Raw genomic sequence first — 24,615 nt, 5'->3', positions numbered from 1 at the left:
TCATTAGAGCCAAGTTGCAGGTTCTCAGGCTGCTGGGACTGCTTAGTCACTAGGCCCCTGGACTGAATTAGCGCTCTCACTGACAGCAGGCATTCACAGACCTTGAGCATAAGGAGGACACAGGAGTAAGGCTAGGGCGAGGTAGAGGCTGGTGCTCTGCCTGGTGGGTCTCAGCTAGGCATCATAGAAACAGTTTGAAGCTCTGGATACAAAGGTCAAAACATAAAAGGAATATCTGCACGGAAAGCCCAGATGTTATACATAATGATGGGGTCGAAGGTGAAACCCCATGGAGGCCTCTAAAGGATGGCTTGACTCTGCCTATACCCAGGTCCTCCATTTAACCAACTCCTGTGGATTAAACACTTACTATGTAGCAAGCTCTGGGGAGATGCTGGGGATACCCAGATAAATAAAGGACAGTCCTTGACTTCAAGAAGTCCCCTGGTCTGGTTCATCTCTGATCTTCCTGTAGCACTGAGCTCTTGAAAGCTTCGCTTAAAAGATAGAGTGAATCACCAAGTATTTTACACTATCTAAAGTGCTTTGATGACCATTATCTCCTCCCAACAACTAGGTGAGAGGCTAAACAAATGGATGTTTTTATTTGACAGAGGAAGCTCCTGCCATTCAGAGGAGTGAAAGTCAAGTGACCTGCTCAAGTTTTCTAGAAGAGACAAGGCAGAGGTTGCAGGATGCAGACCACCAATCCAGCTCTGTGTCAGGTTCATGTACCACCTGACTGCGCACCTTCCATGTGGGGGGCTGTAGTCAGGTCTTGCTTTTATTTCCAGCCTTCTTGTGTAATAGTCCAAACTCATCTCCCTCCTGTCTAGCTCAGTGCCCCTTATCCCTCCTCACACTGCAACCTTCTCTTGCTTAAACGCTTAATGCCTCTCACTGGTTCCCCTTCCCATCACCGGTACTCCAGGACAAAGTCCACTTTCCTTTGCAATTTTTATGAGGTCCTAGGCCTGCCCCCACTCCAGTACTCTTGCCTGGAAAATCTCATGGGCAAAGGAGCCTGGTAGGCTGCAGTCCATGGGGTCGCTAAGAGTCGGACACGACTGAGCGACTTCACTTTCACTTTTCACTTCCACGCATTGGAGAAGGAAATGGCAACCCACTCCAGTGTTCTTGCCTGGAGAATCCCAGGGAGGGGGGAGCCTGGTGGGCTGCCATCTCTGGGGTCGCACAGAGTCGGACACGACTGAAGCGACTTAGCAGCAGCAGCAGCAGGCCTGCCCCAGCCCACCTCTGCAGCTGCAGCTTCCCAATTCCCAGTAGTTCTGGAATATGTCTTAAGGGCTTCCCCCATGGCTTCCTGGCCCTCTGCAAGGAAGACACTTCCACTCTGTACTTGAAGAACTTCAACTCACTGGCTTCTCAAAATTGGGGATAAGTACCAGCCCAGACGTGAGGACTCGTCTGGTGGAGGGAGCGGGGGCGTCCTGGCTCCTGAGCCTGTTGTGGCTCAGCACAAAGTTTCGTGGGCCCTGACACTTCAGTTAACCACCTAACACCTTGCCTCTTGTCACCATGCCCTAGGCTACCTTCCACGCCCTCCTAAAGAAACCTTGGGCACCCGAGCCCCACCGCTTCGAGGGACTACGGGAGGCTCGGTGAGGGGTCGCTGAGGGTCAGGTTACCACTGCAGATTACAGACCGCGTGGTCTTTTGGCAGACTTGCTACAGGAAACCACTGGGGGAGGAGACAATATGTAATAGCAGTCCTAGACTAGTCTCCACCCAAGGTCAAGGCGCCCGCCCGACGGGCGGCGAACCGCAAGGACGCCTCTCCGTAGCCCCGCCCCTCGAGGGAGCCCGAAGCCTATTTCTCTCCAAAGACAGGGAGCGTTCCCTTTAAGGCGTTCCAGAAAGTCACCGCGTTGGTACCCAGAGAACGAGGCGTGGCATATTTTGTCCCTCGCGGGCCTTCGTGGGCCGGGCCGGGCGCGAGGGCGGGGCAGAGAAGCGCCGGTGGGGTCAAAGGCTACAGCGCGCACCACGTGGGCCGGTGACTCCGTCCTTCCCGCAGCGGCAGCGGCGCGCAGGGCACTTGGGTTAGTGGCGCGGCGGGCGGCGCGGATAGCCGAGGCGGACGCCGGCTTCCGCCGCCATGGTCATCAAAACGGACGAGTTGCCGGCAGCAGCCCCGGCGGACAGCGCTCGGGAGCCCAGCCCGCAGGCCGGTGGCAAGGGGCGGCCAGGCGCGGCGGGTGAGTGGGGCCGGGGCCAGGGGGCAGCCGGGCGGGAGGCTAGACTGGGCCGAGTGCGCGGGGGGGTTTTGGGGTGGTGCGGGGACCGCTGCCTTTTCTCCGCGCCTGACCGGGTCGCATCTCGCCGAGCCCTCCACCGGGCGCCCCCGCCCTGAAGGTCACCTTCACTGTCGCCCCCGGCTGCGGCCCGGACTTGACACACGTGGGATCCCGGGGAGGGCAGCGGCGGCGAACACACGCGTGCCAGATCGTGGGGACACGTGCGCGCACACGCGGTTTCGGGGTGCGCCGGCTGCGCAGATCGGTGGACTCGGCGGCCCCACCCCCTACGCGCCCGGGCTTGGGGAACTCCCCCGACTGGGGTCACTTGACACTTGCTCCGTCTAGCACCCCCTTGCCGTCAGGATCCCTAGCGTTCCCTGTGCACCCGGCTGCAGCCTTGCGAGTTCGGCTCAGCTTGGGACTTCTCAGGCTTAGTCTATGGGAAGACCGCAAGTTGAGGGTTTGTATTTTGAGAGGGGGTTTCTGTGGTTCATTCCCAGAGGCAAGGCTTTAACCCCTGTTATGCAGACTCTGATCTCCGCCCTGTTAGATGTTGGCCTAGTGGGCAGATTTGGAGTGGAGGGTGTCTACCTATGTATGGGGACAAAGCCAAACTCCTTGGCAGGAGGTAGTGTTTGTGCCAGAACTTGATCATTAACCCGCCTTATTGCGAAAAGTGGGTCAGCCCAGAGTTGCTGTTTTTAAGGCAAAGGTCGTCAGCATGGAGTTGATCTCCCAGCTCTTCCCTGTGGAGACTGTGTGGCATTGACTTTGGGAGTGGCTGCAGTTTTTCTCCGGTGGGGACTGCCTCTCTCCCGGGCTTCCTCTGTTCCTTCCATCACATCTTTGACTCCAGCCGTGAGGCCCGGAAGCCCCTTCCCAGCCCCTGGGCTGTCTGCTCCAAATCTTTCTCAGAGCCTCAGAGACGGGATATGTTCCTCTCTGTCCTGGGTGGCCGTGGGAGTGCAGAACTAACCCTGCCTTCCACTCCCACAACTCTCCTCAAAAGACACTTGTCATCTTCATCTCCCTGTCCAGCTTCAGTGAGTCAGTATCAGAGCAGGGCTAGATGGGCTCTCTGGCCCTGTAACGGGCCACAGCCAGGTTTGCTGGTGGTGGGGCATAGGTACTGTGGCAGCCTTGCTGATTGCCTGAAGAAGGCCAAGGTTTGGGCAGAGTGACAAATGCTGATGACTCCAACCTGCCAGGCTTCACCCCAGTGAGGCTCTGTCTGAATCAGTGGAGCAGGCTAGATAAGAGCAGGCTGATTTCCTCTCCAGCAGAGAGACTTGAAGAGATGAAGCGACTTGCCCAAGGTCACACAGCCATTTAGTATTTGGATTTCCAGCTCCTGGCCAGATTGCCAAGGCTACCTTAGCCTGTGCCAGAGGAGGCTGGGAGAGGCATGTGGGCTGGGCTGGGATGCTGAGAACGCAGGGCTCAGGAGAGAGGAGAGTTGGAGAATTTCTCTGAGGGAACTCTGGCGCAACCTGGGTCAGGGGCGCATCCAGCTAGCTGTTCATTTAGGGGAAACTGGAAGCCTACTAGCAGGTGGAACATGGGCTCTCGAACCCTCTGGGAAGCTTGTATAGAGCCAGGACTTGAATTTCAGCCAGCCTGAATTTATTCAAAGGAGGATGGGGCTTTTATGGAGACTCTTCCCAACAGACCCTCACCCAGGTTTCTGACCTCAGAACCCAGCTCTGGAAGACTCTTAGCCCCCTTGAGGAAGTGATCAAGGCCTTTTGTGGAGGGAGGTGGGGGGACCAAGGGTCAGTTGCCTTCTTAGGAATAAAGCTGCTTTTAGGAGTTAAGAGAACAGGCAGGTTTTTCAAGTTCATGGTGGTGTGTCGAGTTCCTTCTTCCTAGGGGAGGATTGCTTGGAGTCCATGCCCGGAGCGGAGGGACAGGGGGCTGGCAGACTGGAGAGGAGCTTGGGGGCTCATGGGAGCTACTGGATGGTACCCCCCCAGAGCTCTTCTTTTGGGTGGGCCTGAGCAGAGCAACTCAGGGAACACTAGATCCTTCCCAGGCCCCACAGACCTGATTCTGACCTGGGTGGGGATGGGAAGGAGGCAAGCAGATGCCTACTTCCTTGGGGCCCTCCTTAGGCTGCCTGCCCCGACCCTTTTCTCTTGAAGCCCCAGGTTCCTGGGATGGGATGATCCTTTATGAGGCCTTACTTCCTGCCCGGAGCCTCACCTGCAGAGGTTTTGGCTGGGGCGGGGCCTGGCCCTGGCACAGTCTACTGAGTGAGGCCATGCCAGGCTGGAGAATGCACACAGGAGCCACTTGGGATGGCTTACATTTCTTTTCTAACTCCTCTCTGCTGCCCATTGGATTCGTTTTCTTCCAGGCCAGGGCAGGGCTGTGCTTTATCTCTTCATTCTGGTCTGGCCGGTGAAGACTTGGGGTGGGGGGTGTGCCATGCTGTTTGGGCAACCCCTTCCCCTTCTGCAGAGGATCACTCATCTCCTTCCCTACAGCCTAGATCCTGAGGGGTTTCCCCCTGGGGTAAGAAAGCATGGTGTGGAGGCTTGGGTATGGATAGAGGAAGGGGTTCCTGTTTACCCGGTGGGGGCTACAGCCTAGGGGGTGGTACTCAGGCCTGGGCTTGGACCTCTGACAGACCTGGTCTTTTCTTGACCTGGCTTGGCTGCCTGTTGCCTCTGCAACCTTGGGCAGCCTGCTTGCTCTTAACATTTTGGAGTCTTAGTTTCCTCAAGTGAGATGGGTTGGTCAAGCTGTTGGAGGGACCTGCCGTGAACCGGGCCTAGAGTGAGTCTTGGCTCTGTGGTAACCAGGATGGGGATGGTGGAAGCAGCTCCTCGAGGGTCTTTGCCAGGCTGCCCCGCCCCGCCCTCCTCTCCAGAGGGTTAGGGCTTGTTTGGGGAGGGTAGTGGGAGCAGAGGGGCCCTGCCTGGTCCTCTGTACCTTCCACTCAGGGTGTGCGAGCCAGAAACCCTTGGTGGGGGCTGCAGGGAACCAAGGGCCTGCTGCATGCCAGCCCTTCAGGGCTGTCTGGACAGGACTGGAGCTGAGGGAAGGGGGCCAAAGAGAACCCCGCCCCCACCCTGGTTAGTATGGATGCCGGAGCAGCCCTGCCTGGGCCCTGGCAACAAGTCAGAGGCCCTAGGAAGGCGCCCTGGCGAGGCTGGGCATGTTCCTTCTCTACCACCGCACGGCCTTGGGTCTCTTGCTGCCAGCTCTGTTTTCCCCAGGGGAGAGACTTGGTTTTCTCCCGGCAGCGCAGGGGCTGCTGGGAAGGGAAGTCGGAGCCTGCCAGCTCCTTGGTGGAGCTGGAGGCCGGGGCACTGGGTGCAGTTGTCCTCTGGGAGTCTGGGGGCCCCTCCCCCCTCCCACCAGAACGGGTGTCTCCCAGGAAGGGGAGAGCTGCCAGGTCACCTGCAGGGGGCAGCATAAGCCAGAGGCCCCCGCCGGCCACTTGATCCAGGAGGAGGCAGGCAGGGCACTCAGCGGCCGCCAGTGGACAGGGAGCGGCCACCTCATGGCCTGGGCCCGGGTCTGCGCCAGCTGTTGCCGGCAGCTGGCGGAAGCGGTCCTGCCCACCCCCACTGGAGTTGGGGCAGAGGAGAGGACCCCCTTGCTGGGCCCTACCCCTGCCAGCCAGTCACCGGGGCCCTCGATCTGGAGGGTCCCAGGTAGCCCAGACGCCGGGTTCTCCTGCCCCACTAACTGCTTCATCAGCAGTGACCCCCTTTGGGGGGGATCTGGGGAGGCGGGCCTGAGCCCTGGTGGCAGCTTTACCCGGGGTCCCGAAGCCACCAGGGCCTCCTGGCCCACAGCCGTCCTGGCCGACCTTGAGCAGGATGCAAGGCAGGGGGAGTGTGCCCTTCCCAGGGCTGCCACGGCAGGCCTGGCCCCACTGAAACCCGAAGCCAACCAGAGCTCCAGCCCGGGGCCGACCAGCTGCATGGGGGCCAAGGTGGAGGCGCAGCCCAGAACAAGGGACACGGGCAGTGCCGGGCCTGAGCCGCAGAGCGGGGGGCTTCGCTGCCACGGAGGTCCCGTGAGTCCAGAACCCAGGAAGGGGCGACGGCCAACCACACCAGGTGGGCTGTGGGGGCAGTGAGCTAGCCTCTTGTGGGGAGGTCACTGGGCCTTGATCCGGCGGTAGGGAGACCCTCAGGGTCCTTTGGAGGAAAGAGGAAGGGCAGGGCAGGCTGTCCTTAGGGGAGTGGAGGCCCCTGGAAACCAGCCACATCCCTTTGAAATCTGGTAGGGCATTGCGTGCCCCCTGGGGGGGAACCTGGTGTATAGTACCTGCCTCTTGGGCAGGGTCCCTGGCCAGGGAGGGGGAACGGAAGCTATGACCGCCCTGGCCCTCCTCTGTCCTCTCAACCCGGACTCAGGGAGCACAGGACACCTGTCTAGGTCCAGGTCTCTGCCTTCCTGCTTTTGGGGTCTCAGACCTCAAAGCGGCTGTGCCGTACTGGGCGGGGGCCCCTCGTCCCAAAGACTTGTCACAGCACAGCCTTTCTCAAGGACTCAGTGGGGGAGGCCGTCACGTCTATCACGTCTCCTGCTGCATTTTGAAAACTGACCAACTACCACCCCTCTCCCACCGCCCTGTTCTGTCTTCATTGTCACGGAGGCGGCCAGGTTCTCCCTTCCGTCTGGCTGCTCACTTTCCAGGGGCTGGGGGTTCACTCAAAGGAGAGGTCCTTGTGGTTCTTTGGGGGAGGAGGATGGGACTGTATCCGAGTGCCTGGCAGTTCTGTTTATCACTAAGTTGAGGGGACATGGTAAGAGGGAGTGGCTTTTCTCCACATCAAACACCGCCCCCCCCCCCCACCTCGCCGTGTGCCCTTATGTGCCAGGCTTATCTGGACTTTTCTGTGTGGGTAGAGCCCACACAGCTCTGTGGAGGTGTGCCCCATCCCCGCTCCTCACAGCAGGGTAGGGACGAGGAGGTGGAGTCCAGAGGGGATCGCTGGGGTCCGGAGCAGACCTGGAGAGCTGGTCTATCTGGAGCTCACAGATAAGCACAGGGCCAGTCTGGCTGCGAGGTGGACCCAGGAGGGAAGGGCCGGCAGGCCTCCAGGCAGGCCTCTCTTGTGCTGGAGGGCTTCTGTGAGTTCCTCCTCTGCGCCCCAGGGTTGGGGTGGGGGTCTCCTCTGTTCCCCCTAGTTCCTGGGGGAGAAATGGAAGGTGTTGTCACCTGCTCCTCCTCTCCCCACATGTGAGTCCATTGCTATTCACAGATGTTAGGCTTTTACAGTAATTAATTCATTTGTTCAGAGCCTTTCTGTTGAGTGGGCAGGACAGAAGGAGGGAGACAGCTGCTAGTGTGAACAGCCACCCCAAGTGCTGTCAGGAGTCATTGGTCAGGCTTCCAGGAAGGTTTATTTCACCTAGGCCTTGACGGATGAGTAAGAGCCTGCCAGATGGAGTGGTGTATAAGGGGCAGCACACCAAAGCACAGGTAGGAGGCAAGGTGTGTGGCCTGTTCTGAGATTCCTGAGTAGTCTGGAGCAGCTGCACCTTGATGGAGAGAACGCAGGAGCTGAGAGGGACGTTAGGCCCAAGACGTTTGGATCCTGTAAACAGTGGAGAGTGTTAGAACATTCTAAGTGGTACCTTTTTATTGTTTTTGGAAGAGGCAAAATGGCTGTGTTTATTTGATTTGATTTGGGTTTTCATTTACTCATATTAACCATTAATTATGCAGGTTTACCATTAATTGAAGCATTTTATCTTTTTACTATGGTCACATTTAACAGCAACTTAAGAAGCGCTTTATTTCAAAAAGCGATTATCTCTAGTGACCAGAATTTCATTCGTGGAAGCACAAGTGTTGTCTTTGGATCACATTTAAGCTACTCATCTTAAGGATATGGTCATACTGTGAAAATGAAGATTACTTGTCAATTTCAAATATAAAATATGAACAGTTCACAAAGTTGCTCAGAGAATTTGCTCCCTATAGTTTCAGGGTCCTAGTTTTCTCAAAAAACACTCATACATTGTTTTTTCTAAATCATACCCTAAAATAAATGCTAGTTAAACAATTGTGTCCTACAGTAAGGAAAGTACAGACTTATAAGGAAAAGGTTAAATCACTCTTAATCCTATTCAAGGAAAGCCACTGAATTCTGGTCTTTTAGTCTTTCTACTGGCAAAGATGTAAATGTGCATATACACACTTAGTTAGGACTAGTACATATACAAGGTGTTTTTGTTTTTGTTTTAAATACAGTTGACTTACAGTGTTAAGGGTTTGTTTTTTTTTTTTTTTTAATTGCACTGGGTCTTCATTGCTGCTCGCAGGCTTTATCTGGCGTAATATGTAGCAGACGTTATCTTAGGGGCAGGGGCTACTGGTCATTGTGTTGCTCTCCACTGTGTAACACGGGCTGCTCACTGTGTTCGCTTCTCTTGTTAGCGGAGTGCAGGCTCTAGACGCAGGCTTCAGTTGTTTGTTTGAGTAGTTGCAGCTCATGGGCTCAGTGTTGTGGCACACAGGCTTAGCTGTTCTGCAGCATGTGGAATCTTCCCAGACCAGGGACCGAACCCGTGTTCCCTGCATTGGCAGGCGGATTCTTACCCACTGCACGACCAGGGAAGTCCCTGCAATGTTATATTAATTTCAGGTGTACAGCAAGTGGTATTCTTGAAATAGGGAAAATGGCCTGCAGTCGTCCTGCAATTAGGTCGGGGTGTGGTGAGGGGCATTTGAAGAGCAGGGGCTGGTTTGTGGAAGATGGTAAATTCCACTCTGACAAGATGAGTCTGGCAAGGCCTTGGGGATGGCCACATGTTGAAAACCTGGATCGAAGCCTGGATGGGTCACATGAGCTGTGAGGTGGGAGGGCATTTAGAATCACAGATAAGGGTAAGATGGAAATGAGGAGTGGCTGGGACCCGGAACACCCACAGCTGGACTGCGGGAGAAGTCGAGCTGGAAAGGAAGGGACCAGAGTGTCCATCAGGGAAGAGGGGGAAGTGAATGTGGGGAGTGTTGTTGAAGCCACTTGCATTGGCGACTCTGGGAGAGTTGTCTGGGGGGCCTAATCACATGGATGCCAGACGGGGGTCCTGAGGAGAGATGGGAAACAAGTTCCTGGGGTATGGAGGGTGCAGGCAGGAGCCTGCAGGTGGCCAGAGTGGGGGTGCCGAAGGAGTTGTGTGCTTGGGGTATGGTGGGCCTGGCACAAGGCCAGGTATGGGGAGGACAGGCAGACACCATTTTGTAGGGCGCTGCCCACCCTGGCTGGAGGCAGACCTCACCAGTAAGGCCCATCTGACTCAGCCCCCTTGTCCCCTGCAGAGCTGCCTTCAGTCATGCTGTTGAATGGGGACTGCCCAGAGAGCCTGAAGAAGGAAGAAGGGCCTGCTGAACCACCCCGGGAAAACGGGCTTGACGAGACCGAGCCGGGAGAGGAGACCACCGGACAGGAAGTCATCGTCATTCAGGACACAGGCTTTTCAGTGAAGATCCTGGCTCCTGGGATTGAGCCCTTCTCCCTCCAGGTAAGATAGCGGAGGGGTGCTGGGGGCCGGGGCCTGTGAGGCGGGATGAGGATGGGGTCGCAGGCAGGAAACAGGGTCCTCTGCCTTCCAAGGTCACTCACGTAGTGGACGTGGGAGTCCAGGTTCAAACTGTTGCCACATTGCTAGGGGCCAGATCCCAGCTGGGACTGCCAGCCCTGTCTAGGGAGGAGTACAGTAGTGGCTGGCTAGTACTGGGGTCCCAGGCTCCCCAGCCTCGGCTATGTCAACTCTCTGGCTGGAGTTTGACTGTCTGCTTGAGAGAAGAGGGGTTTCCCTGGTGGTTCAGGGTTAAGTCTGCCTGCAATCCAAGAGACCCTGGTTTGATCCCCTGGAGAAGAGAATGGCTATCCACTCCAGTATTCTTGCCTGGAGAATTCCATGGACGGAGGAGCCTGGTGGGCTGCAGTCCATGGGGTTGCAAAGAGTCAGACACAACTGAGCAACGAACACTTTTATTTTGGGAGGAGAGAGGTATTGGTTGTCTCCAAGAGCAGAGCCTCCCCAGAGGTCTTGCAAACGGACTCATTGGGGAACCAGATGAGGCTTCTTGCATCTTCTGGACCCACAGGCTTGAGCCCCAGGCCACACCTTCCTGAAAGGGGAAGTCATAGGGAGGAGGCAAGATGCCCGTTTTCTTTTCCTTGTTCTTACACCTCTGCTCTGTTCAGAGTCTGCAGGAATAGTTGAAGCCTGTGGGTTAGGAGGCCAGGCTCTGTCTTGCACATGTATACACACCCTGCACACACATGCACGCACGCACACACACACAGGTGCAGGTGGGCACAGTACTTATGGGCAGGGCCTGGACTTTAAAATACAAGCCACAAAGGGGGAAATGGTATTTGAAGCATTGATTTTAGGGACCCAGGTGTTTGGGGCTGGGGAAACCGGTATGTTTTCACCAGGGTGGCGGTGGCCTTCTCCCTGGCAGGTCTCCCCCCAGGAGATGGTGCAGGAGATCCACCAGGTGCTCATGGACCGTGAAGACACCTGTCACCGCACCTGCTTCTCGTTGCACCTGGATGGCAACATGCTGGACCACTTCTCAGAGCTGCGCAGTGTGGAGGGGCTGCAGGAAGGCTCAGTGCTACGCGTGGTGGAAGGTTTGTCTGGAAGTTGAGCAGCTCCCCAAGGTGGGGGCGGGACACGAGGAGGCGGGGCCAGGTGGCACTCTCCCCACCCCGCCCCTCCCGCTGGCATCTTGGTACGTCTGTGTCACGGATGAGCATGTAGAGGCTTGGGGCGGTGTTGGACTTGTGGCAACAGGACAGCAGCACAGGTCTGCTTCTCTGGTCCTCTCTGGCACACCCTCCAACTTCAGGGTTAAATATCAGAGTCATGATTTTAAAAAAACAGTAGCAAGCAAGTGCTTGAAATCAGCCTATACAAATTTTATAGTGATAAAAGTTCAGCCTCTTAAGAAAACTGAAGTTTCATGGCTCGTGAAAGTCAGGCCCCTTGTGAAGCAATCAGCTGGCATGATGAGGCTGGTCTATTTGTTAAAAAAGAAAAGATCCCGTAAACTTGGGTCACCTGGGGAGAGTGGCACAGAGGTTCCAGGCATGTCACCCAAAGAACGAATGTGGGGGAAAAGTAACTCGGCTGTGCCCAGACTTATCCAATTACGGGTCCTCCCACCTGCCTCTGAAGAGCCCTCATTATGATTTCCTGAAACGTGAGTTGGGGAGCAAGGTTGAGTCCTGTAAATCCTCTGGCTGCCCTGGGGGAGGGCTGACCCGGGAGAACTGGACTGAGCATGTGGGGACAACCTAGCCACTGTGACACTTGTGGACAGAGAATTAGGGGGCTTCTGTGGGCTGCCACAGCCTGTGTGCACTTCCTGAGGTACTTCTTGTGCCCTTTGGCAGAAGGTTCTTTGCAAACAAGGATCCCTGCTGATAGGCAGATATGTGTGTGGAAAGCAGATTTCCAGCCTAGGTGTTCATAAGGGAATCTGCAAGTAAAAGCCTAAAATTGAAAATCAGTGCTACCCCTGCTTGTGCTCAGGCTGACTCTCTCCTGGGGAGTCTGTTGCCCTGGTAACGTCCTGCCCCTCCCCCTTCCGACAGAACCATACACAGTGCGAGAGGCCCGCATCCACGTGCGCCACGTTCGAGACCTGCTCAAGAGCCTAGACCCCTCCGATGCCTTCAATGGGGTTGACTGCAACTCCTTGTCCTTCCTGAGCGTCTTTACCGATGGCGACCTGGGAGGTGCGGGAGGCATTGGGGCTGGCAGTTGGGCAGAGGGGCTGGGAGCAAGTTGAACTGGGGCTGGTGAAGGGGGCTGGGCCTTCCCTCAGCCTTCCCACTGGAGGGAAGCGGGGCCGGAGGCACCCAGGCCAGGGCCACTTGAGCTGGGGAGTGCGTTGGACCCCCTGGGGTGTCGTGTGCTGACCACCAGCCTCGGGTCCCTCAGACAGCGGGAAGCGGAAGAAGGGCTTGGAGATGGACCCCATCGACTGCACACCGCCCGAGTATATTCTTCCTGGGAGCCGGGAGCGGCCGTTGTGTCCTCTGCAGCCCCAGAACCGGGACTGGAAGGTGGGAGCTGGTCTCTGGGGATGGGGGCAGGGGACCACCCACCAGGAAGCATGGCACGCTCATGCTCAGCCCTTGCCACAGCCCCTGCAGTGCCTGAAGGTGCTCACCATGAGCGGCTGGAACCCGCCACCCGGGAACCGCAGGATGCACGGGGACCTCATGTACCTGTTTGTGATCACAGCTGAGGACCGGCAAGTCAGCATCACGGCCTCCACCCGCGGATTTTACCTGAACCAGTGAGTCCCTGTACAAGCCTGTGGGGAGCCCGCGGGCAGCCGCCTGGGGGGCACCCGGCACAGTGATCACCCTCTCTCTGCAGGTCCACAGCGTACCACTTCAACCCCAAGCCTGCCAGCCCCCGCTTCCTCAGCCATTCCCTGGTGGAGCTGCTCAACCAGATCAGCCCAACCTTCAAAAAAAACTTTGCCGCCCTGCAGAAGAAAAGGTAGCGCCTCGGCCTGTTGGCCCCTCATCTCCCAGGGTGGGTGACCTGGACGGCCTGGAATCTAGCACTTCTGCCCTAAGAAGCTGGACACGCAGCACCCAGAGCCTCCCGCCCGAGGCAGCAGACCTGGGACAGGTGGCTGTGGGCCCTTGCTGGACTCTCCAGGGACAGAGCCTTAGTGGGGAGACAGTGGGGCCTTGAAGAAGGGGCCCAGGGCAGACCTCTGAGCTCATTGGGCCATCCCATCTCCCCTCTGCTCGCTTCAGGGTCCAGCGCCACCCCTTCGAGAGGATCGCCACCCCATTCCAGGTGTACAGCTGGACAGCCCCCCAGGCGGAGCACGCCATGGACTGTGTGCGGGCGGAGGATGCCTATACCTCCCGGCTGGGCTACGAGGAGCACATTCCTGGACAGGTGCCTGTGGCCATCCCCGGCTCCTCTCTCCCTTCCCCTGCGGGGCCCAGGCTGGGTTCTCGGTGCCTGTAGGGCTGCACAGGGTGGCAGGGGGGTGGGACTGCCCCGAGCAGGTGGTGGGGGCTCAGGCTGAGCTGGCCTATCCCTCCTGGTCTCTGTGTAGACCCGGGACTGGAATGAGGAGCTGCAGACTACACGGGAGCTGCCTCGGAAGAACCTGCCTGAGCGACTGCTGCGAGAAAGAGCCATATTCAAGGTGCCTGTGGCCCCTTAGGCCTGACCAGCAGCCTCAGGCCTGCCAGCCACTTCCCTACTGGTTTTCTGTGGATAAGAGGGAAGCTGGACAAGGGCTTCTGTGGATAAGGGCCTTTGGGGACCTTCCAGGCCATTCTGCCACTTTCTGCCTCCCAGCAGACAACCCCAGCCCCTTTTTCTGGCCTTTCTGAGATTTAGAGTCTGGGGGTGGGGGTTGGGGGCAGGGAGCCACCTCCAGGATGGGCTGAGTGATGCCCATGCCCATTTCCCTCCCAACGCAGCCATATGGGGACCTGGGCACACGTGTCCTCCTGTGATGTCCTCAGTGATTTTGCTGACAGAGATGAGGAAAAAGCAGTGCTTTCAGTGGAAAAAAAGCTTTAAAATCTCCCATAATTTTACTAGAGATGATAATGGTAAAGAAATATAAATGTCCTGGGTGCTCACTTTGCCAGGAGCTGGACCAGGTGCCGTGTAGGCTTGTAATCTCCCGGGCACCTTATAAAGGGCGATGGCGTTTTTTTGGCTGCACTGCTAGGCATATGGGATCTGAGTTCTCTGACCAGGAATGGAACCCATGCCCCCTGCAGTGGAAGCGTGGACTCTTCAGGGAAGGCCCCTGAAGGTCGATACTTTTATGTCATCTATAGACATGAAGACAGATCTGAGAGGTGATCCAGCAGAGATCACCTGGCATATAGTTGGTGGATCCCAGACCCACCCAAGTCCTCCTGCCCCCTGTAATCACTGAGTTCTGCTGTATATCCGAGTATTTGATAAAAGTGAAAGTCGCTCAGTCATGCCCAGCTCTTTGTGACCCCATGGACTATACAGCCCATGAAATTCTCCAGGCCAGGATACTGGAGTGGGTAGCTGTTTCCTTCTCCAGGGGATCTTCCCAACCGAGGGATCGAACCCAGGTCTCCTGCATTGCAGGTGGATTCTTTACCAGCTGAGCCACCAGGGAAGCCCATAAGTGTTACATGTTTTCTGAACTGGGGTTTCTGGTGCTTTTCCAAGTGTGCGAAACCTTCGTCCTGCTCACCTCCGCCAGCCGCAGGTGAGCTTGGCCAGGTGAGATGTAGCTCCCTCACCCTCTGACCTCTGGCCCCCAGGTGCACAGTGACTTCACCGCAGCAGCCACGCGGGGCGCCATGGCGGTCATCGACGGCAACGTGATGGCCATCAACCCCAGCGAGGAGACCAAGATGCAGATGTTCATCTGGAACAACATCTTCTTCAGCCTGGGCTTCGACGTTCGCGACCACTACAAGGACTTCGGCGGGGACGTGGCAGCCTATGTGGCACCCACCAACGACCTGAACGGCGTGCGCACGTACAATGCGGTGGACGTGGAGGGGCTGTACACATTGGGCACGGTGGTGGTGGATTACCGAGGCTACCGTGTCACGGCCCAGTCCATCATCCCCGGCATCCTGGAGCGGGACCAGGAGCAGAGCGTCATCTACGGCTCCATTGACTTCGGCAAGACGGTGGTGTCGCACCCGCGGTACCTGGAGCTGCTGGAGCGCACGAGCCGGCCCCTCAAGATCCTGAGGCACCGGGTGCTCAATGACCGGGACGAGGAGGTGGAGCTCTGCTCCTCCGTGGAGTGCAAGGGCATCATCGGCAACGATGGGCGCCACTACATCCTGGACCTGCTGCGCACCTTCCCCCCTGACCTCAACTTCCTGCCCGTGCCCGGCGAGACGCTGCCCGAGGAGTGCGCCCGTGCTGGCTTTCCCCGCGCGCACCGCCACAAGCTGTGCTGTCTGCGCCAGGAGCTGGTGGACGCCTTCGTGGAGCACAGGTGGGGCTCAGGCCTGCGGCTGCAGCCTCGGGCAGGGAGGGCGGTGCTGGCGTCTGACCCAGACGGGGGATGCTTTGGGAAGTGAAGAGGAGCGAGCTCTGGGCCCATCACTGTGGCATCCAGCTCCCCCACACAGGCAGACGCCCAAGAGCTTCATGTAGATGAGAAAAGCGAGACCGGTGGCTTTCTACTGAAGTGATGCTGTTTCCTCAAGAAGCGTGTGGACATCTGCTTAGGCATTTTTGAACCTCCCAGTGCCATGGCCCTTGGGTGGGGGGATACAGGTGGGGTCCCTGCTGCTGGCGGTCAGTGCTTAGGAGTCAGCCCATTAAATGTCCCGTGCCAGGAATAATTCTCCCTCTCAAAACGCCAGAGGGGTCCCTGGTGCTCTCAGGAGCCCTGACACCCAGCTGTCTTCCTGTCTAGGAAGATCCCCATTTTTGCTGTGACCTGCCACCACCTGGTAGAATGGCTGGGCTGGCACATGTACACACGCATGGACATTGCTCTCTGGACAGGACAGGACATCCCGGGCCCCAACATCCTTAAGCCCAGCAGGGCAGGAGCTGGGGCCTGGCTCAGGCCCCCCCACGGCCAGCAGGAAGCTGCCGGACCGGTGACCTCCTAGTCGCTCCTCTCCCATCCCCTGCTCCACCCCACCCACTGTGCCCCAGGTACCTGCTCTTCATGAAGCTGGCTGCCCTACAGCTGATGCAGCAGAAGGCCAGCAAGATGGAGAGCCCCACGTCCCTGGAGAACGGCGACGGCCTGTCCTCGGAGTCCAAGCCTGACGCTCCCCCAGCGCCCGAGGCGGGAGGCGAGGAGGAGGGCAGCAGTGCTAGCGGCCTGGCCACGGTGAAGGAGCTGGCAGAGACCGTTGCCTCGGACGACGGGACAGGTGGGGCTGCTGGGGGAGCCCCCGCCAGGGGAGGCTCGGGCTGGCACCCAACCCGTGGGGAGGTGGGGCAGCTCCTGACAGGCCGTGTATTCACAGCAGACCCTCGGGGTCGGGAGGTGATCCGCAATGCGTGCAAGGCAGTGGGTTCCATCAGCAGCACGGCCTTCGACGTCCGCTTCAACCCTGACATCTTCTCGCCAGGTGAGTGGTCCTCGGGGGGCCCAGTGCTGGGGGCCTGCTTGCCTACCTAAGTGCTGCTGTCTGTCTGTGTGTCTGTCTGGTGCCCGCCTCTTTTGCCAGCTCACACCTCCTTGCTCTCCCTCCTGCCCGCAGGAGTGCGCTTCCCCGAGTCCTGCCAGGAGGAGGTTCGGGACCAGAAGCAGCTGCTGAAAGATGCCGCTGCCTTCCTGCTCTCCTGCCAGATACCTGGCTTGGTGAGGGCAGGCTGGGGCAGGGGGTGGCACGAAGGAGGGGCAGCGGGGGTTACAGGCTCTGTGGCCTCATTCGCCTCTGGGAACTCGTGGAGCCTTTGCAGGAGTGACCTAAGCCTCCTGACCTGCGAGGCAGATGGGGAGTTCTCGTTCCCAGAATAGTGCCACTGACACAAAGGGGCCAAGGCAGGCATCAGTTGTGCCCTGGGTGCCCTCCCTTGGGGGCTGGCAGCGGGGTTATGGTCCTCCAAAGCCCCTGTATGAGGGGATGGCAGACAGAGGGCGTGGGGGCATCTTTACCCACCCCCACCCTCCAAGAAGCTTTGTACGGAGTCCCCGCGTGTGTACAGAGGGCCTGCTCCCTGCTGAGGCGGCCCTGAGCTCCGGTGTTGTGCTTGTTCCCCAATCTTTGAGGTGAGCCTGCCATGCCCGCTGCTCCAGGCTCGAGCCTCGAGGCAAGGCTCAGTCTCAGAGTGAAGCCGTGGCTCTGCTCCTTCCTGTGCCATCACAGGGGAGCCTTGCTGCCCTCCATTGCTGTTTCCCTGCCGGTGGGCCCAGCAGTCCCAGGGTGACGGTGGGCTGTGCAGAAGGCCGGGGATGAGAGCTCACATCCTTACTGCTCACATCCTTTCTCTCCTTTCCTCTTCCTGACTGGGAGCAGGGGGTCTTAGTCCCTTCCTTCCTCAGGGCCCCAGAATAGTGGGAGCCCCCATTGGCAAGACCTGGGGCAGGAGGAGGCAGAGGGCCTGGGCTGGGGGGGGCCTGACCTTCTGCAGCCCGCAGGTGAAGGACTTCACAGACCACGCGGTGCTGCCCATGGACGGGGCTACACTGGCCGAGGTGATGCGCCAGCGTGGCATCAACATGCGCTACCTGGGCAAGGTGCTGGACCTGGTGATGCGGAGCCCGGCCCGTGACCAGCTGGACCACATCTACGTGAGTGGTGCCCGGGGTGGCTGAGAGATGGAGGGGGGGTGAGGGGCTGGGCTGGAGGCCTGGAGCCCAACCCAGACACCCCCCTTTTTCTCTGAACCCGTGCAGAAAATTGGCATTGGAGAGCTCATCACCCGCTCTGCCAAGCACATCTTCAAGACGTACCTACAGGTACTGCCGCTCCCTTCAGCCTGGCTCAGGGAGGTGTTGGGGGAGCCCGGGTGGTGACCGGTCCCACCTCCCTTGCAGGGGGTCGAGCTCTCCGGGCTCTCGGCTGCCATCAGCCACTTCCTGAACTGCTTCCTGAGCTCCTACCCCAACCCCGTGGCCCACCTGCCCGCTGACGAGCTCATCTCCAAGAAGAGGAACAGGAGGAGGCGAAACCGGCCCCCAGGGGCAGCAGATAACACAGCCTGGGCCGTCATGACCCCCCAGGAACTTTGGAAGAACATCTGCCAGGAGGCCAAGAACTACTTTGACTTCAGCCTCGAGTGGTGCGTGAGCGGCTGTGGGAGACCACTTGCTTGGGGAAGTGGGAGAGGGGGCCCCCATGCCTAGGGGCTCGGGTGGAGGGGGGCGGATGGGTGCTGGGCTGCTCGGGCCCACCCTCCGCTCCTCCCCAGTGAGACGGTGGACCAGGCCGTGGAGACCTATGGGCTGCAGAAGATCACGCTGCTGCGGGAGATCTCCTTGAAAACCGGCATCCAGGTGGGCCGGGTTCGGAGCGTCCTGAAGGGTCCCCGGGGCCTTGGGTGAAGCTGGTGGGGTGGTGCTGGCCACGTGAGCCTGGGCTGAGGCTCCCTGTGGGTGTCGGGCGGGGCCCCCAGATCCTGCTGAAGGAGTACAGCTTCGACAGCCGCCACAAACCTGCCTTCACGGAGGAGGACGTGCTCAACATCTTCCCCGTGGTCAAGCACGTCAACCCCAAGGCCTCGGACGCCTTCCACTTCTTTCAGAGCGGGCAGGCCAAAGTACAGCAGGGTGCGTGCCAGGTGCGGCCGGCGGGGGGGTGGGGGCGGTGGAGAGGGACCCCCAGCCCAAACCCAGGCCAGCCCTGACCTTCTGCCCACCGGTGCCCTGCAGGCTTCCTAAAGGAGGGCTGTGAGCTCATCAACGAGGCCCTGAACCTGTTTAACAACGTGTACGGGGCCATGCACGTGGAGATCTGTGCCTGCCTGCGCCTGCTTGCCCGCCTCCACTACATCATGGGCGACTACGCCGAGGTGGGCTTGTGCACCTTCTGGGGGTGGTCAGTGGGGCCCTGGGTTGTGTTCTCACCCCACTGGCCCAGCAGGATGGGGGGGTCCAGGCAGGCAGAACTGGAGCCCTGTCATCCCAGAGATATTGCTTACCTCCAGGCCTCCCCAGGAGGAGCAGGTGGAAACCCTGGGATGTGCTTGCTCTGCCTATACATCCCTCCCCCACCCCCCGTTTCCCTTTGCCCCAACAGCTGTGTCCTGGGGAGAGCTGCGGTGCCCGTGGACACAGTGGGAGTGATGCCAGGGCCTTCCTTCCCTTCACAGGGACAAGCGAGGGGCACGTTCTCAGTCAGTACCTTGTAAGCGCTCTGGAAGCTGCTCAGGGACTGTGCTGTTGGCTGTACTGTCCTGGGGCCTAGTGGTGTTCACTTGCCGTGTTAGCCCCCGGGTTTGAGGCTGCCTCCGATGCGGGCACACTGCAGGTGCTCCACTTGGCTCCAGCCATAGGACTCCTTTTTTTTTCACCTGTATATGCCTCCTTGTCGTAATATGAATATTTTATTTTTAGCACAACTTTAGATTTGTGCATATGTTTGCATAGACTAAGACAGTCTTTTAAAATGTGAAGCAGCCTCGGGGTGGGGTGTAGACTTCCCTGGTCACAGCAGCTGGATTTTGACCACTTCTTTCCTCCTTGGTGCAAAGTAAAAATAGAAATTGCAGCCAGAGATGAAGAGGCCTGAGCTGCCTGGAGGCTCATGGGCGAGACAGACAGACAGACGGGGTGTGGGGCGGTGCCACCTGGGGATGACAGCCCCCACCTCTCCCAGGCCCTCAGTAACCAGCAGAAGGCCGTGCTAATGAGCGAGCGAGTGATGGGCATCGAGCACCCCAACACCATCCAGGAATACGTGAGTAGCCTCCGGGGCGGGGCTGGCGCGGGGGCGGAGCCGGCGGCCGACCTGACCTGACCTGCCCTGCCCCTGCAGATGCACCTGGCGCTGTACTGCTTTGCCAGTAGCCAGCTGTCCACCGCCCTGAGCCTGCTGTACCGCGCCCGCTACCTCACATTGCTCGTGTTCGGGGAGGACCACCCTGAGATGGCGCTGCTGGACGTGAGTGCTGGGGAGGGGCAGCGGGACTAGCCTCCATCCCAGGGGAGTGGGAGCTGACCAGGGCCCTCCCGACTGCCCCCAGAACAACATCGGGCTGGTGCTGCACGGAGTGATGGAGTATGACCTATCGCTGCGCTTCCTGGAGAATGCGCTGGCCGTCAGCACCAAGTACCACGGGCCCAAGTCCCTCAAGGTGGCCCTCAGGTGAGGCTGTGCTGGGTCAGGGGGCAGGGAGACCCCGGGCCACAGGGTCCCAGGAAGCACTTGAATCGAGGGCGGGCGCGGGATCGAGCACTCTGCCCTCCATCTGACTCCTGAGGAAATTTCTCTCACCTTCCATGTCTTCTCTGAGTCCTGGATTTGGCGTCTTACCCCTGGAGAGATACCGGAGTGGGATCTAGAGTACCCCGCACACACCCCCATTAGTGCCCACCGGCCCGTTGCCCACCGGCCCGTTCACGCCCTCCCTCGCCCCCCACCCTGCGCCCTGCCTCCCTACAGCCACCACCTGGTCGCCCGGGTCTATGAGAGCAAAGCCGAGTTCCGCTCCGCTCTGCAGCATGAGAAGGAAGGCTACACCATCTACAAGACGCAGGTGGGCCAGGGCAGGGCGCAGGGCGGGGTCAAGGGCGGGGCTGAGGGCGGCCCTCATCTCTCCCCGCTCGCCCCCTGCAGCTCGGCGAGGACCACGAGAAGACCAAGGAGAGCTCCGAGTACCTCAAGTGCCTGACCCAGCAAGCCGTGGCCCTGCAGCGCACCATGAACGAGATCTACCGCAACGGCTCCAGCGCCAACATCCCGCCCCTCAAGGTGGGTCTCCGAGCGGGGCTGGGTGGGCATCCCCCCCTCCCCGGCCTCAGCCGCTCATGCTCCCCGCGCCCCTCAGTTCACAGCTCCCAGCATGGCCAGCGTCTTGGAGCAGCTGAACGTCATCAATGGCATCCTCTTCATTCCTCTCAGGTGAGGCCCCACTTGGACGTTGGCCTTTACTTTCTTGGTTTATTAACTACGGGATTGAGGTGGCTCGGACTGAGAAGTACAGCCCTTAGTGACTCCTTCCAGAAATACTTTGCATTATGGCACAAACACAGATCTGTCATCTTTTTTCCCCCTTAAGGCACAAAATTGTACCAAACCAGGCACGTATTTTTCTCCTGCGTTTAATCGATCTTGGCGATCATTTCATGTCAGTATGTAAAGAGCTAATGGTAAAGAACCCACCTGCCAATGCAGGAGACTTTAAAGAAATGCTGGTTCAATCCCTGGGTTGGGAAGATCTCCTGGAGAAGGGCATGGAAACCCACTCCAGTATTCTTACCTGGAGAATCCCATGGACAGAGGAACCTGGGTGGCTACAGTCCATAGGTTTGCAGAGTTGGCCATAACTGAAGCTACCTAGCAGGCATGTAAAGAGCAGCTTCATTCTTTCTCTGAGCTCCTGCTCTGTCAGTGTAGGGACGAGCCTTAGCGCTGGGCCCTGGGGGTCTCTCTGAGCTCTTAGACAAGCAACAACAACCCTGCCCTCGAAAGCCCCTTATCCCGTGTCCCTCTCGCCTGTGTGGGGCCCGGGTTTGGTCTGGTCAGCCTTAGGGCATTTACAGCGGACTTGCTCCACATTGCACCTGTGTTCTGGGTGTGATCGGCGATAGGAGCGGCCAGAGTGCACAGGGTTTAGGCTGGGTGTGAAGGCTGGATGGGAACCAGGCCTTCACTGGAGGCTGGCAGGTATGTGGAGTTCTTACTTGCACTGCAGAAAGTGCAGAGCCTGATCTTGTCCCAAGTTGAAGCAAAGCCAGGAAGGTGACGGAGGGCCCAGGCCCACCCTGATGCCCACTCTCCGCCCCATCCTTCTACTCAGCCAAAAAGACTTGGAGAATCTGAAAGCTGAGGTGGCACGGCGGCAGCAGCTCCAGGAGGCCAGCAGGAACAGGGATAAGGCTGAGGAGCCCATGGCCACTGAGCCGGAGCCCGTGGGGGCCTCAGAGGATGCGGCCACCCAGCCCCCGGCTGCCAAGGACCCTTCCTCCCCGAGCTTGCAGGGGTAGAAGGGGAGAGACAGACGGACAGTCGGTCAGCTGCCCCCGGTGATCCAGACTCCAGGAGAAGGTGGCACGCCCTGCACATCAGGAGAGGAATCAAGTCCCTCTTCCTCCACATTTCCAACCCCATCCCCACCCCCAGCATCCTCCTGGGACCCGGGCCTGCCTGAACCCTGAGATGTTCTTGCACTGGTTCAATGAATACACGCTGCAGAGGCCTCATGGAAGACATGCGAATGGAGTGTGTGGGCATCCCCCAGTTCCCGGCTGGGGGACAGGTGCCTCTGTGGGTCCCCATCCTCGAGCAGGTGTGTGCGAGTACGTCCGTGCCTGCGAGTGCCCTGATCCGTCCTTCCTGACTTGTACATAGCCCCGAGCCGGTCCCCAGTGAGTGACGCGCGGATGGGATTTCTCAGGTCATTTGTATGTGTGACATTACGGCTGCTGCTTCTGCTGCCACTGCCCCTGGGTCCGACGTGGCTGAAAGTCCAGTTCTGAAGCCAAAAAGAGTGGCACTTTCCTGTGTCCTGGGATTGAGCGGGCGGCCTGAGCTCTGCGGCAGGGCTGGAGGACTGGGGAGCACTTTAGCTTCGTGGCAGGGTGAGGGCCGCAGCAGCTTTACTGATCATGGTTGGAGCCTGGCCTGGCTGTGCTGGGGGTGGGGAAAGGGGTGGCCAGGGGCAGTTCCCCAGACACCCGTGTGCCCAGCCCCGCTTGTCGGCCCTCGGGCCCAGCAGGAGATGCTGCCTCCCGCTCCCTGCACCCCAGCTGGGGCTAACCTTGGGGTCTAGTCTGAATGTATCCTCCTTGTTGAACCTCAGCTGCCTAACGCACAGGGGGGGGTGGGGTGGGGGGCTAGGGGAACTAGGGCTGAATCATGGATCCTGGGGGAAGAGATACAAATACAGGAGTGATTACTTGGTGGTGGAGCCTAGCTCCCTACCTGACCTCGGCCACACTGGCACCTTCGACAGAGAGGAGCCCTGGGGGTGGCAGGGAGGGGCCTGCAGAAGGCTGTGGCCCCCACAGGTCCCAGCTCCCCCTCTGCTGCTGGCCTCTGCTGCTTCTCGGTGGCTGGGGAGAGACGGCCGTCCTTCTGAACTGGAGGGAGCTGTCCCCGTGTTGGGGCCTCTGCCTGGTGGCTTGGCGGGGAGCTGCTTATGGGTATGGTCTGTCCGAACACCTTGTTTCAAAGGGAGTGGGTGGGAGCTAGCAAGCGAGGCATCCCCACGGCTGATCAAGAACTTTTTCTTGTTTTTAAACCATCACGTCTTCATTTCACATTGGAATAAAGTGAGTTTTTGAAACCTGCTGTCCCAGCCTCTCCTGTGTGTTCTGTACAGTCTTATTCGATGGTGAGGATTGTTGCCAGAAGCAGTACCTAGTAAAAAGAGTTGAAAGCTCTTTAGGTCAAATTCAGGGTTATCCTTATAACGTCACTTCAGTGGGAGGAAGGGGGTGGACAGAGCCGCAGGTGCCCAGCTGGGGTTTACCAGTCTGCTGGTGACTAGACCTATGGCAAGGGCACACGGATGAACATCAGAAAGGAAACAGAGACTGTCTCCTCTAAAGAACTCTGTGTGGTGCTGGCTGGGGTGAGGGGTGTTTCCAGGTGAGGACCCAGGCCCTGATAGGCTGTTGCATATGTAACTGGGCATCACCCTTGTCCCTGTGCTTGTCAGGAGGACTGGGTGCCAACCCCGCCCCCCTGCCCCAGAGGATGGAGTAGAGGGATGTCTAAAGTTTGCCATCCTATGTAGGCCCTTGAGCTCTAATGTCCTGGAGGAAGCAGAGCCCACCTAGGTGGGCTTGAGGGGCAGGACCTGTGAAGAGGTGGGAAGGGTTGTGGGGAGACCTGAGAAGTGTCTACAGCCGTAGTTCTGAGCAGACAGGCGCGCAGCCTCGTGCGGAACTTGAATGCCTCTTTGAATACTTGGAGAGTGCTTTGTGTGTGACATTATGGAAACAAAAATTCCAGTCCTGATGTCTGTTAGTTTTCTTGAGCCAACTAGAAGAAACGTCCCTGACATCCATCTGATTTCCTCCTAAGCGCTGCGTAGCGATGCTCCCTCCCGCCCGCTTCCCACCCCTTTACAGTCTCCTGGTTGTGTTCTGAACATGCACCCATTCTTGTAGCCTTTATCCTGTGAACACTAGTCACATGTCTCACAGCAGGTGAACGTGGGGGCATCACCTTGTAAAAGCTGAGAAAGGATCAGGTTTAATTACCATTGTCCAGTCACCTGAGACCCGTTTTTCATGGTTGATCCCTTAAGCTTATTAGCGATGGCCAGTGCCTTTTGACAACCTGAATGACAAGGGGCTGTTTTATAAAAGACAGAGAGGTGTGAAATCTACGCTTTCTCCTATTGGTCGATAGAGTTCGATGTTTTACACAAGGGTGAACAGTGGCACCCAGGAAGGGTTAGAACTGGCATGCAGGTCCGTTCATGGAGGTGAGGTTGAAGGTGTGTGAGCCACGCCCACCTGCGCCTCCTCCTGGCCCCCAGGCTGGCCTTGCACTTTCTGCTCTCCTTTCCTTCCCTGGTTGCATTTCTTTTAACATGGTGTTAACTTTTGCAACTTAAAAAGTAGTTTTAAAAGAATTGTTATTAAGTTCTATCATCTGCCTCTACTCACTCCTGCCCTCCAAACTCAGTTATTTTTGGCCACACCCAGGCTACATGAAGAACTCCCGCAGGGATCAAACCCGTGCTTCCTACAGAGGACGTGTGGAGTCTTAACCACTAGATCACC

General features: G+C 58.4%; 1 protein-coding gene across 4 annotated transcripts; it reads left to right on the top strand.

The window, feature by feature from the left end:
* Positions 1 to 2,012: 2,012 nt before the first annotated feature.
* On the top strand, positions 2,013 to 23,170 carry CLUH (clustered mitochondria homolog). 4 transcript variants are annotated; one of them, XM_019981354.2, is made up of 26 exons: positions 2,013 to 2,219; positions 9,553 to 9,755; positions 10,708 to 10,879; positions 11,846 to 11,989; positions 12,195 to 12,319; positions 12,401 to 12,555; positions 12,639 to 12,764; positions 13,031 to 13,178; positions 13,342 to 13,434; positions 14,549 to 15,243; positions 15,918 to 16,141; positions 16,241 to 16,342; positions 16,475 to 16,575; positions 17,356 to 17,508; positions 17,614 to 17,676; positions 17,755 to 17,999; positions 18,129 to 18,213; positions 18,333 to 18,486; positions 18,589 to 18,728; positions 19,535 to 19,615; positions 19,694 to 19,819; positions 19,902 to 20,023; positions 20,321 to 20,414; positions 20,495 to 20,629; positions 20,706 to 20,779; positions 21,678 to 23,170. In XM_019981354.2, the coding sequence occupies exons 1-26, from the start codon at positions 2,120 to 2,122 to the stop codon at positions 21,862 to 21,864; spliced, it is 4,047 nt and encodes a 1,348-aa protein (XP_019836913.1). In that variant the 5' UTR covers positions 2,013 to 2,119; the 3' UTR covers positions 21,865 to 23,170. The 4 variants fall into 4 exon arrangements, with proteins under 4 accessions (XP_019836913.1, XP_019836912.1, XP_019836911.1 ...); XM_019981353.2 differs by having other exon boundaries at positions 16,238 to 16,342; XM_019981352.2 differs by lacking the exon at positions 2,013 to 2,219 and adding an exon at positions 5,730 to 6,334.
* Positions 23,171 to 24,615: the final 1,445 nt, after the last annotated feature.

This window comes from Bos indicus, chromosome 19 (assembly GCF_029378745.1).
Source record: "Bos indicus isolate NIAB-ARS_2022 breed Sahiwal x Tharparkar chromosome 19, NIAB-ARS_B.indTharparkar_mat_pri_1.0, whole genome shotgun sequence".
Lineage (NCBI taxonomy): Eukaryota > Metazoa > Chordata > Mammalia > Artiodactyla > Bovidae > Bos > Bos indicus.
The sequence above is the reverse complement of the archived record's forward strand: the minus strand, read 5'-3'. Positions and strand labels throughout refer to the sequence as shown.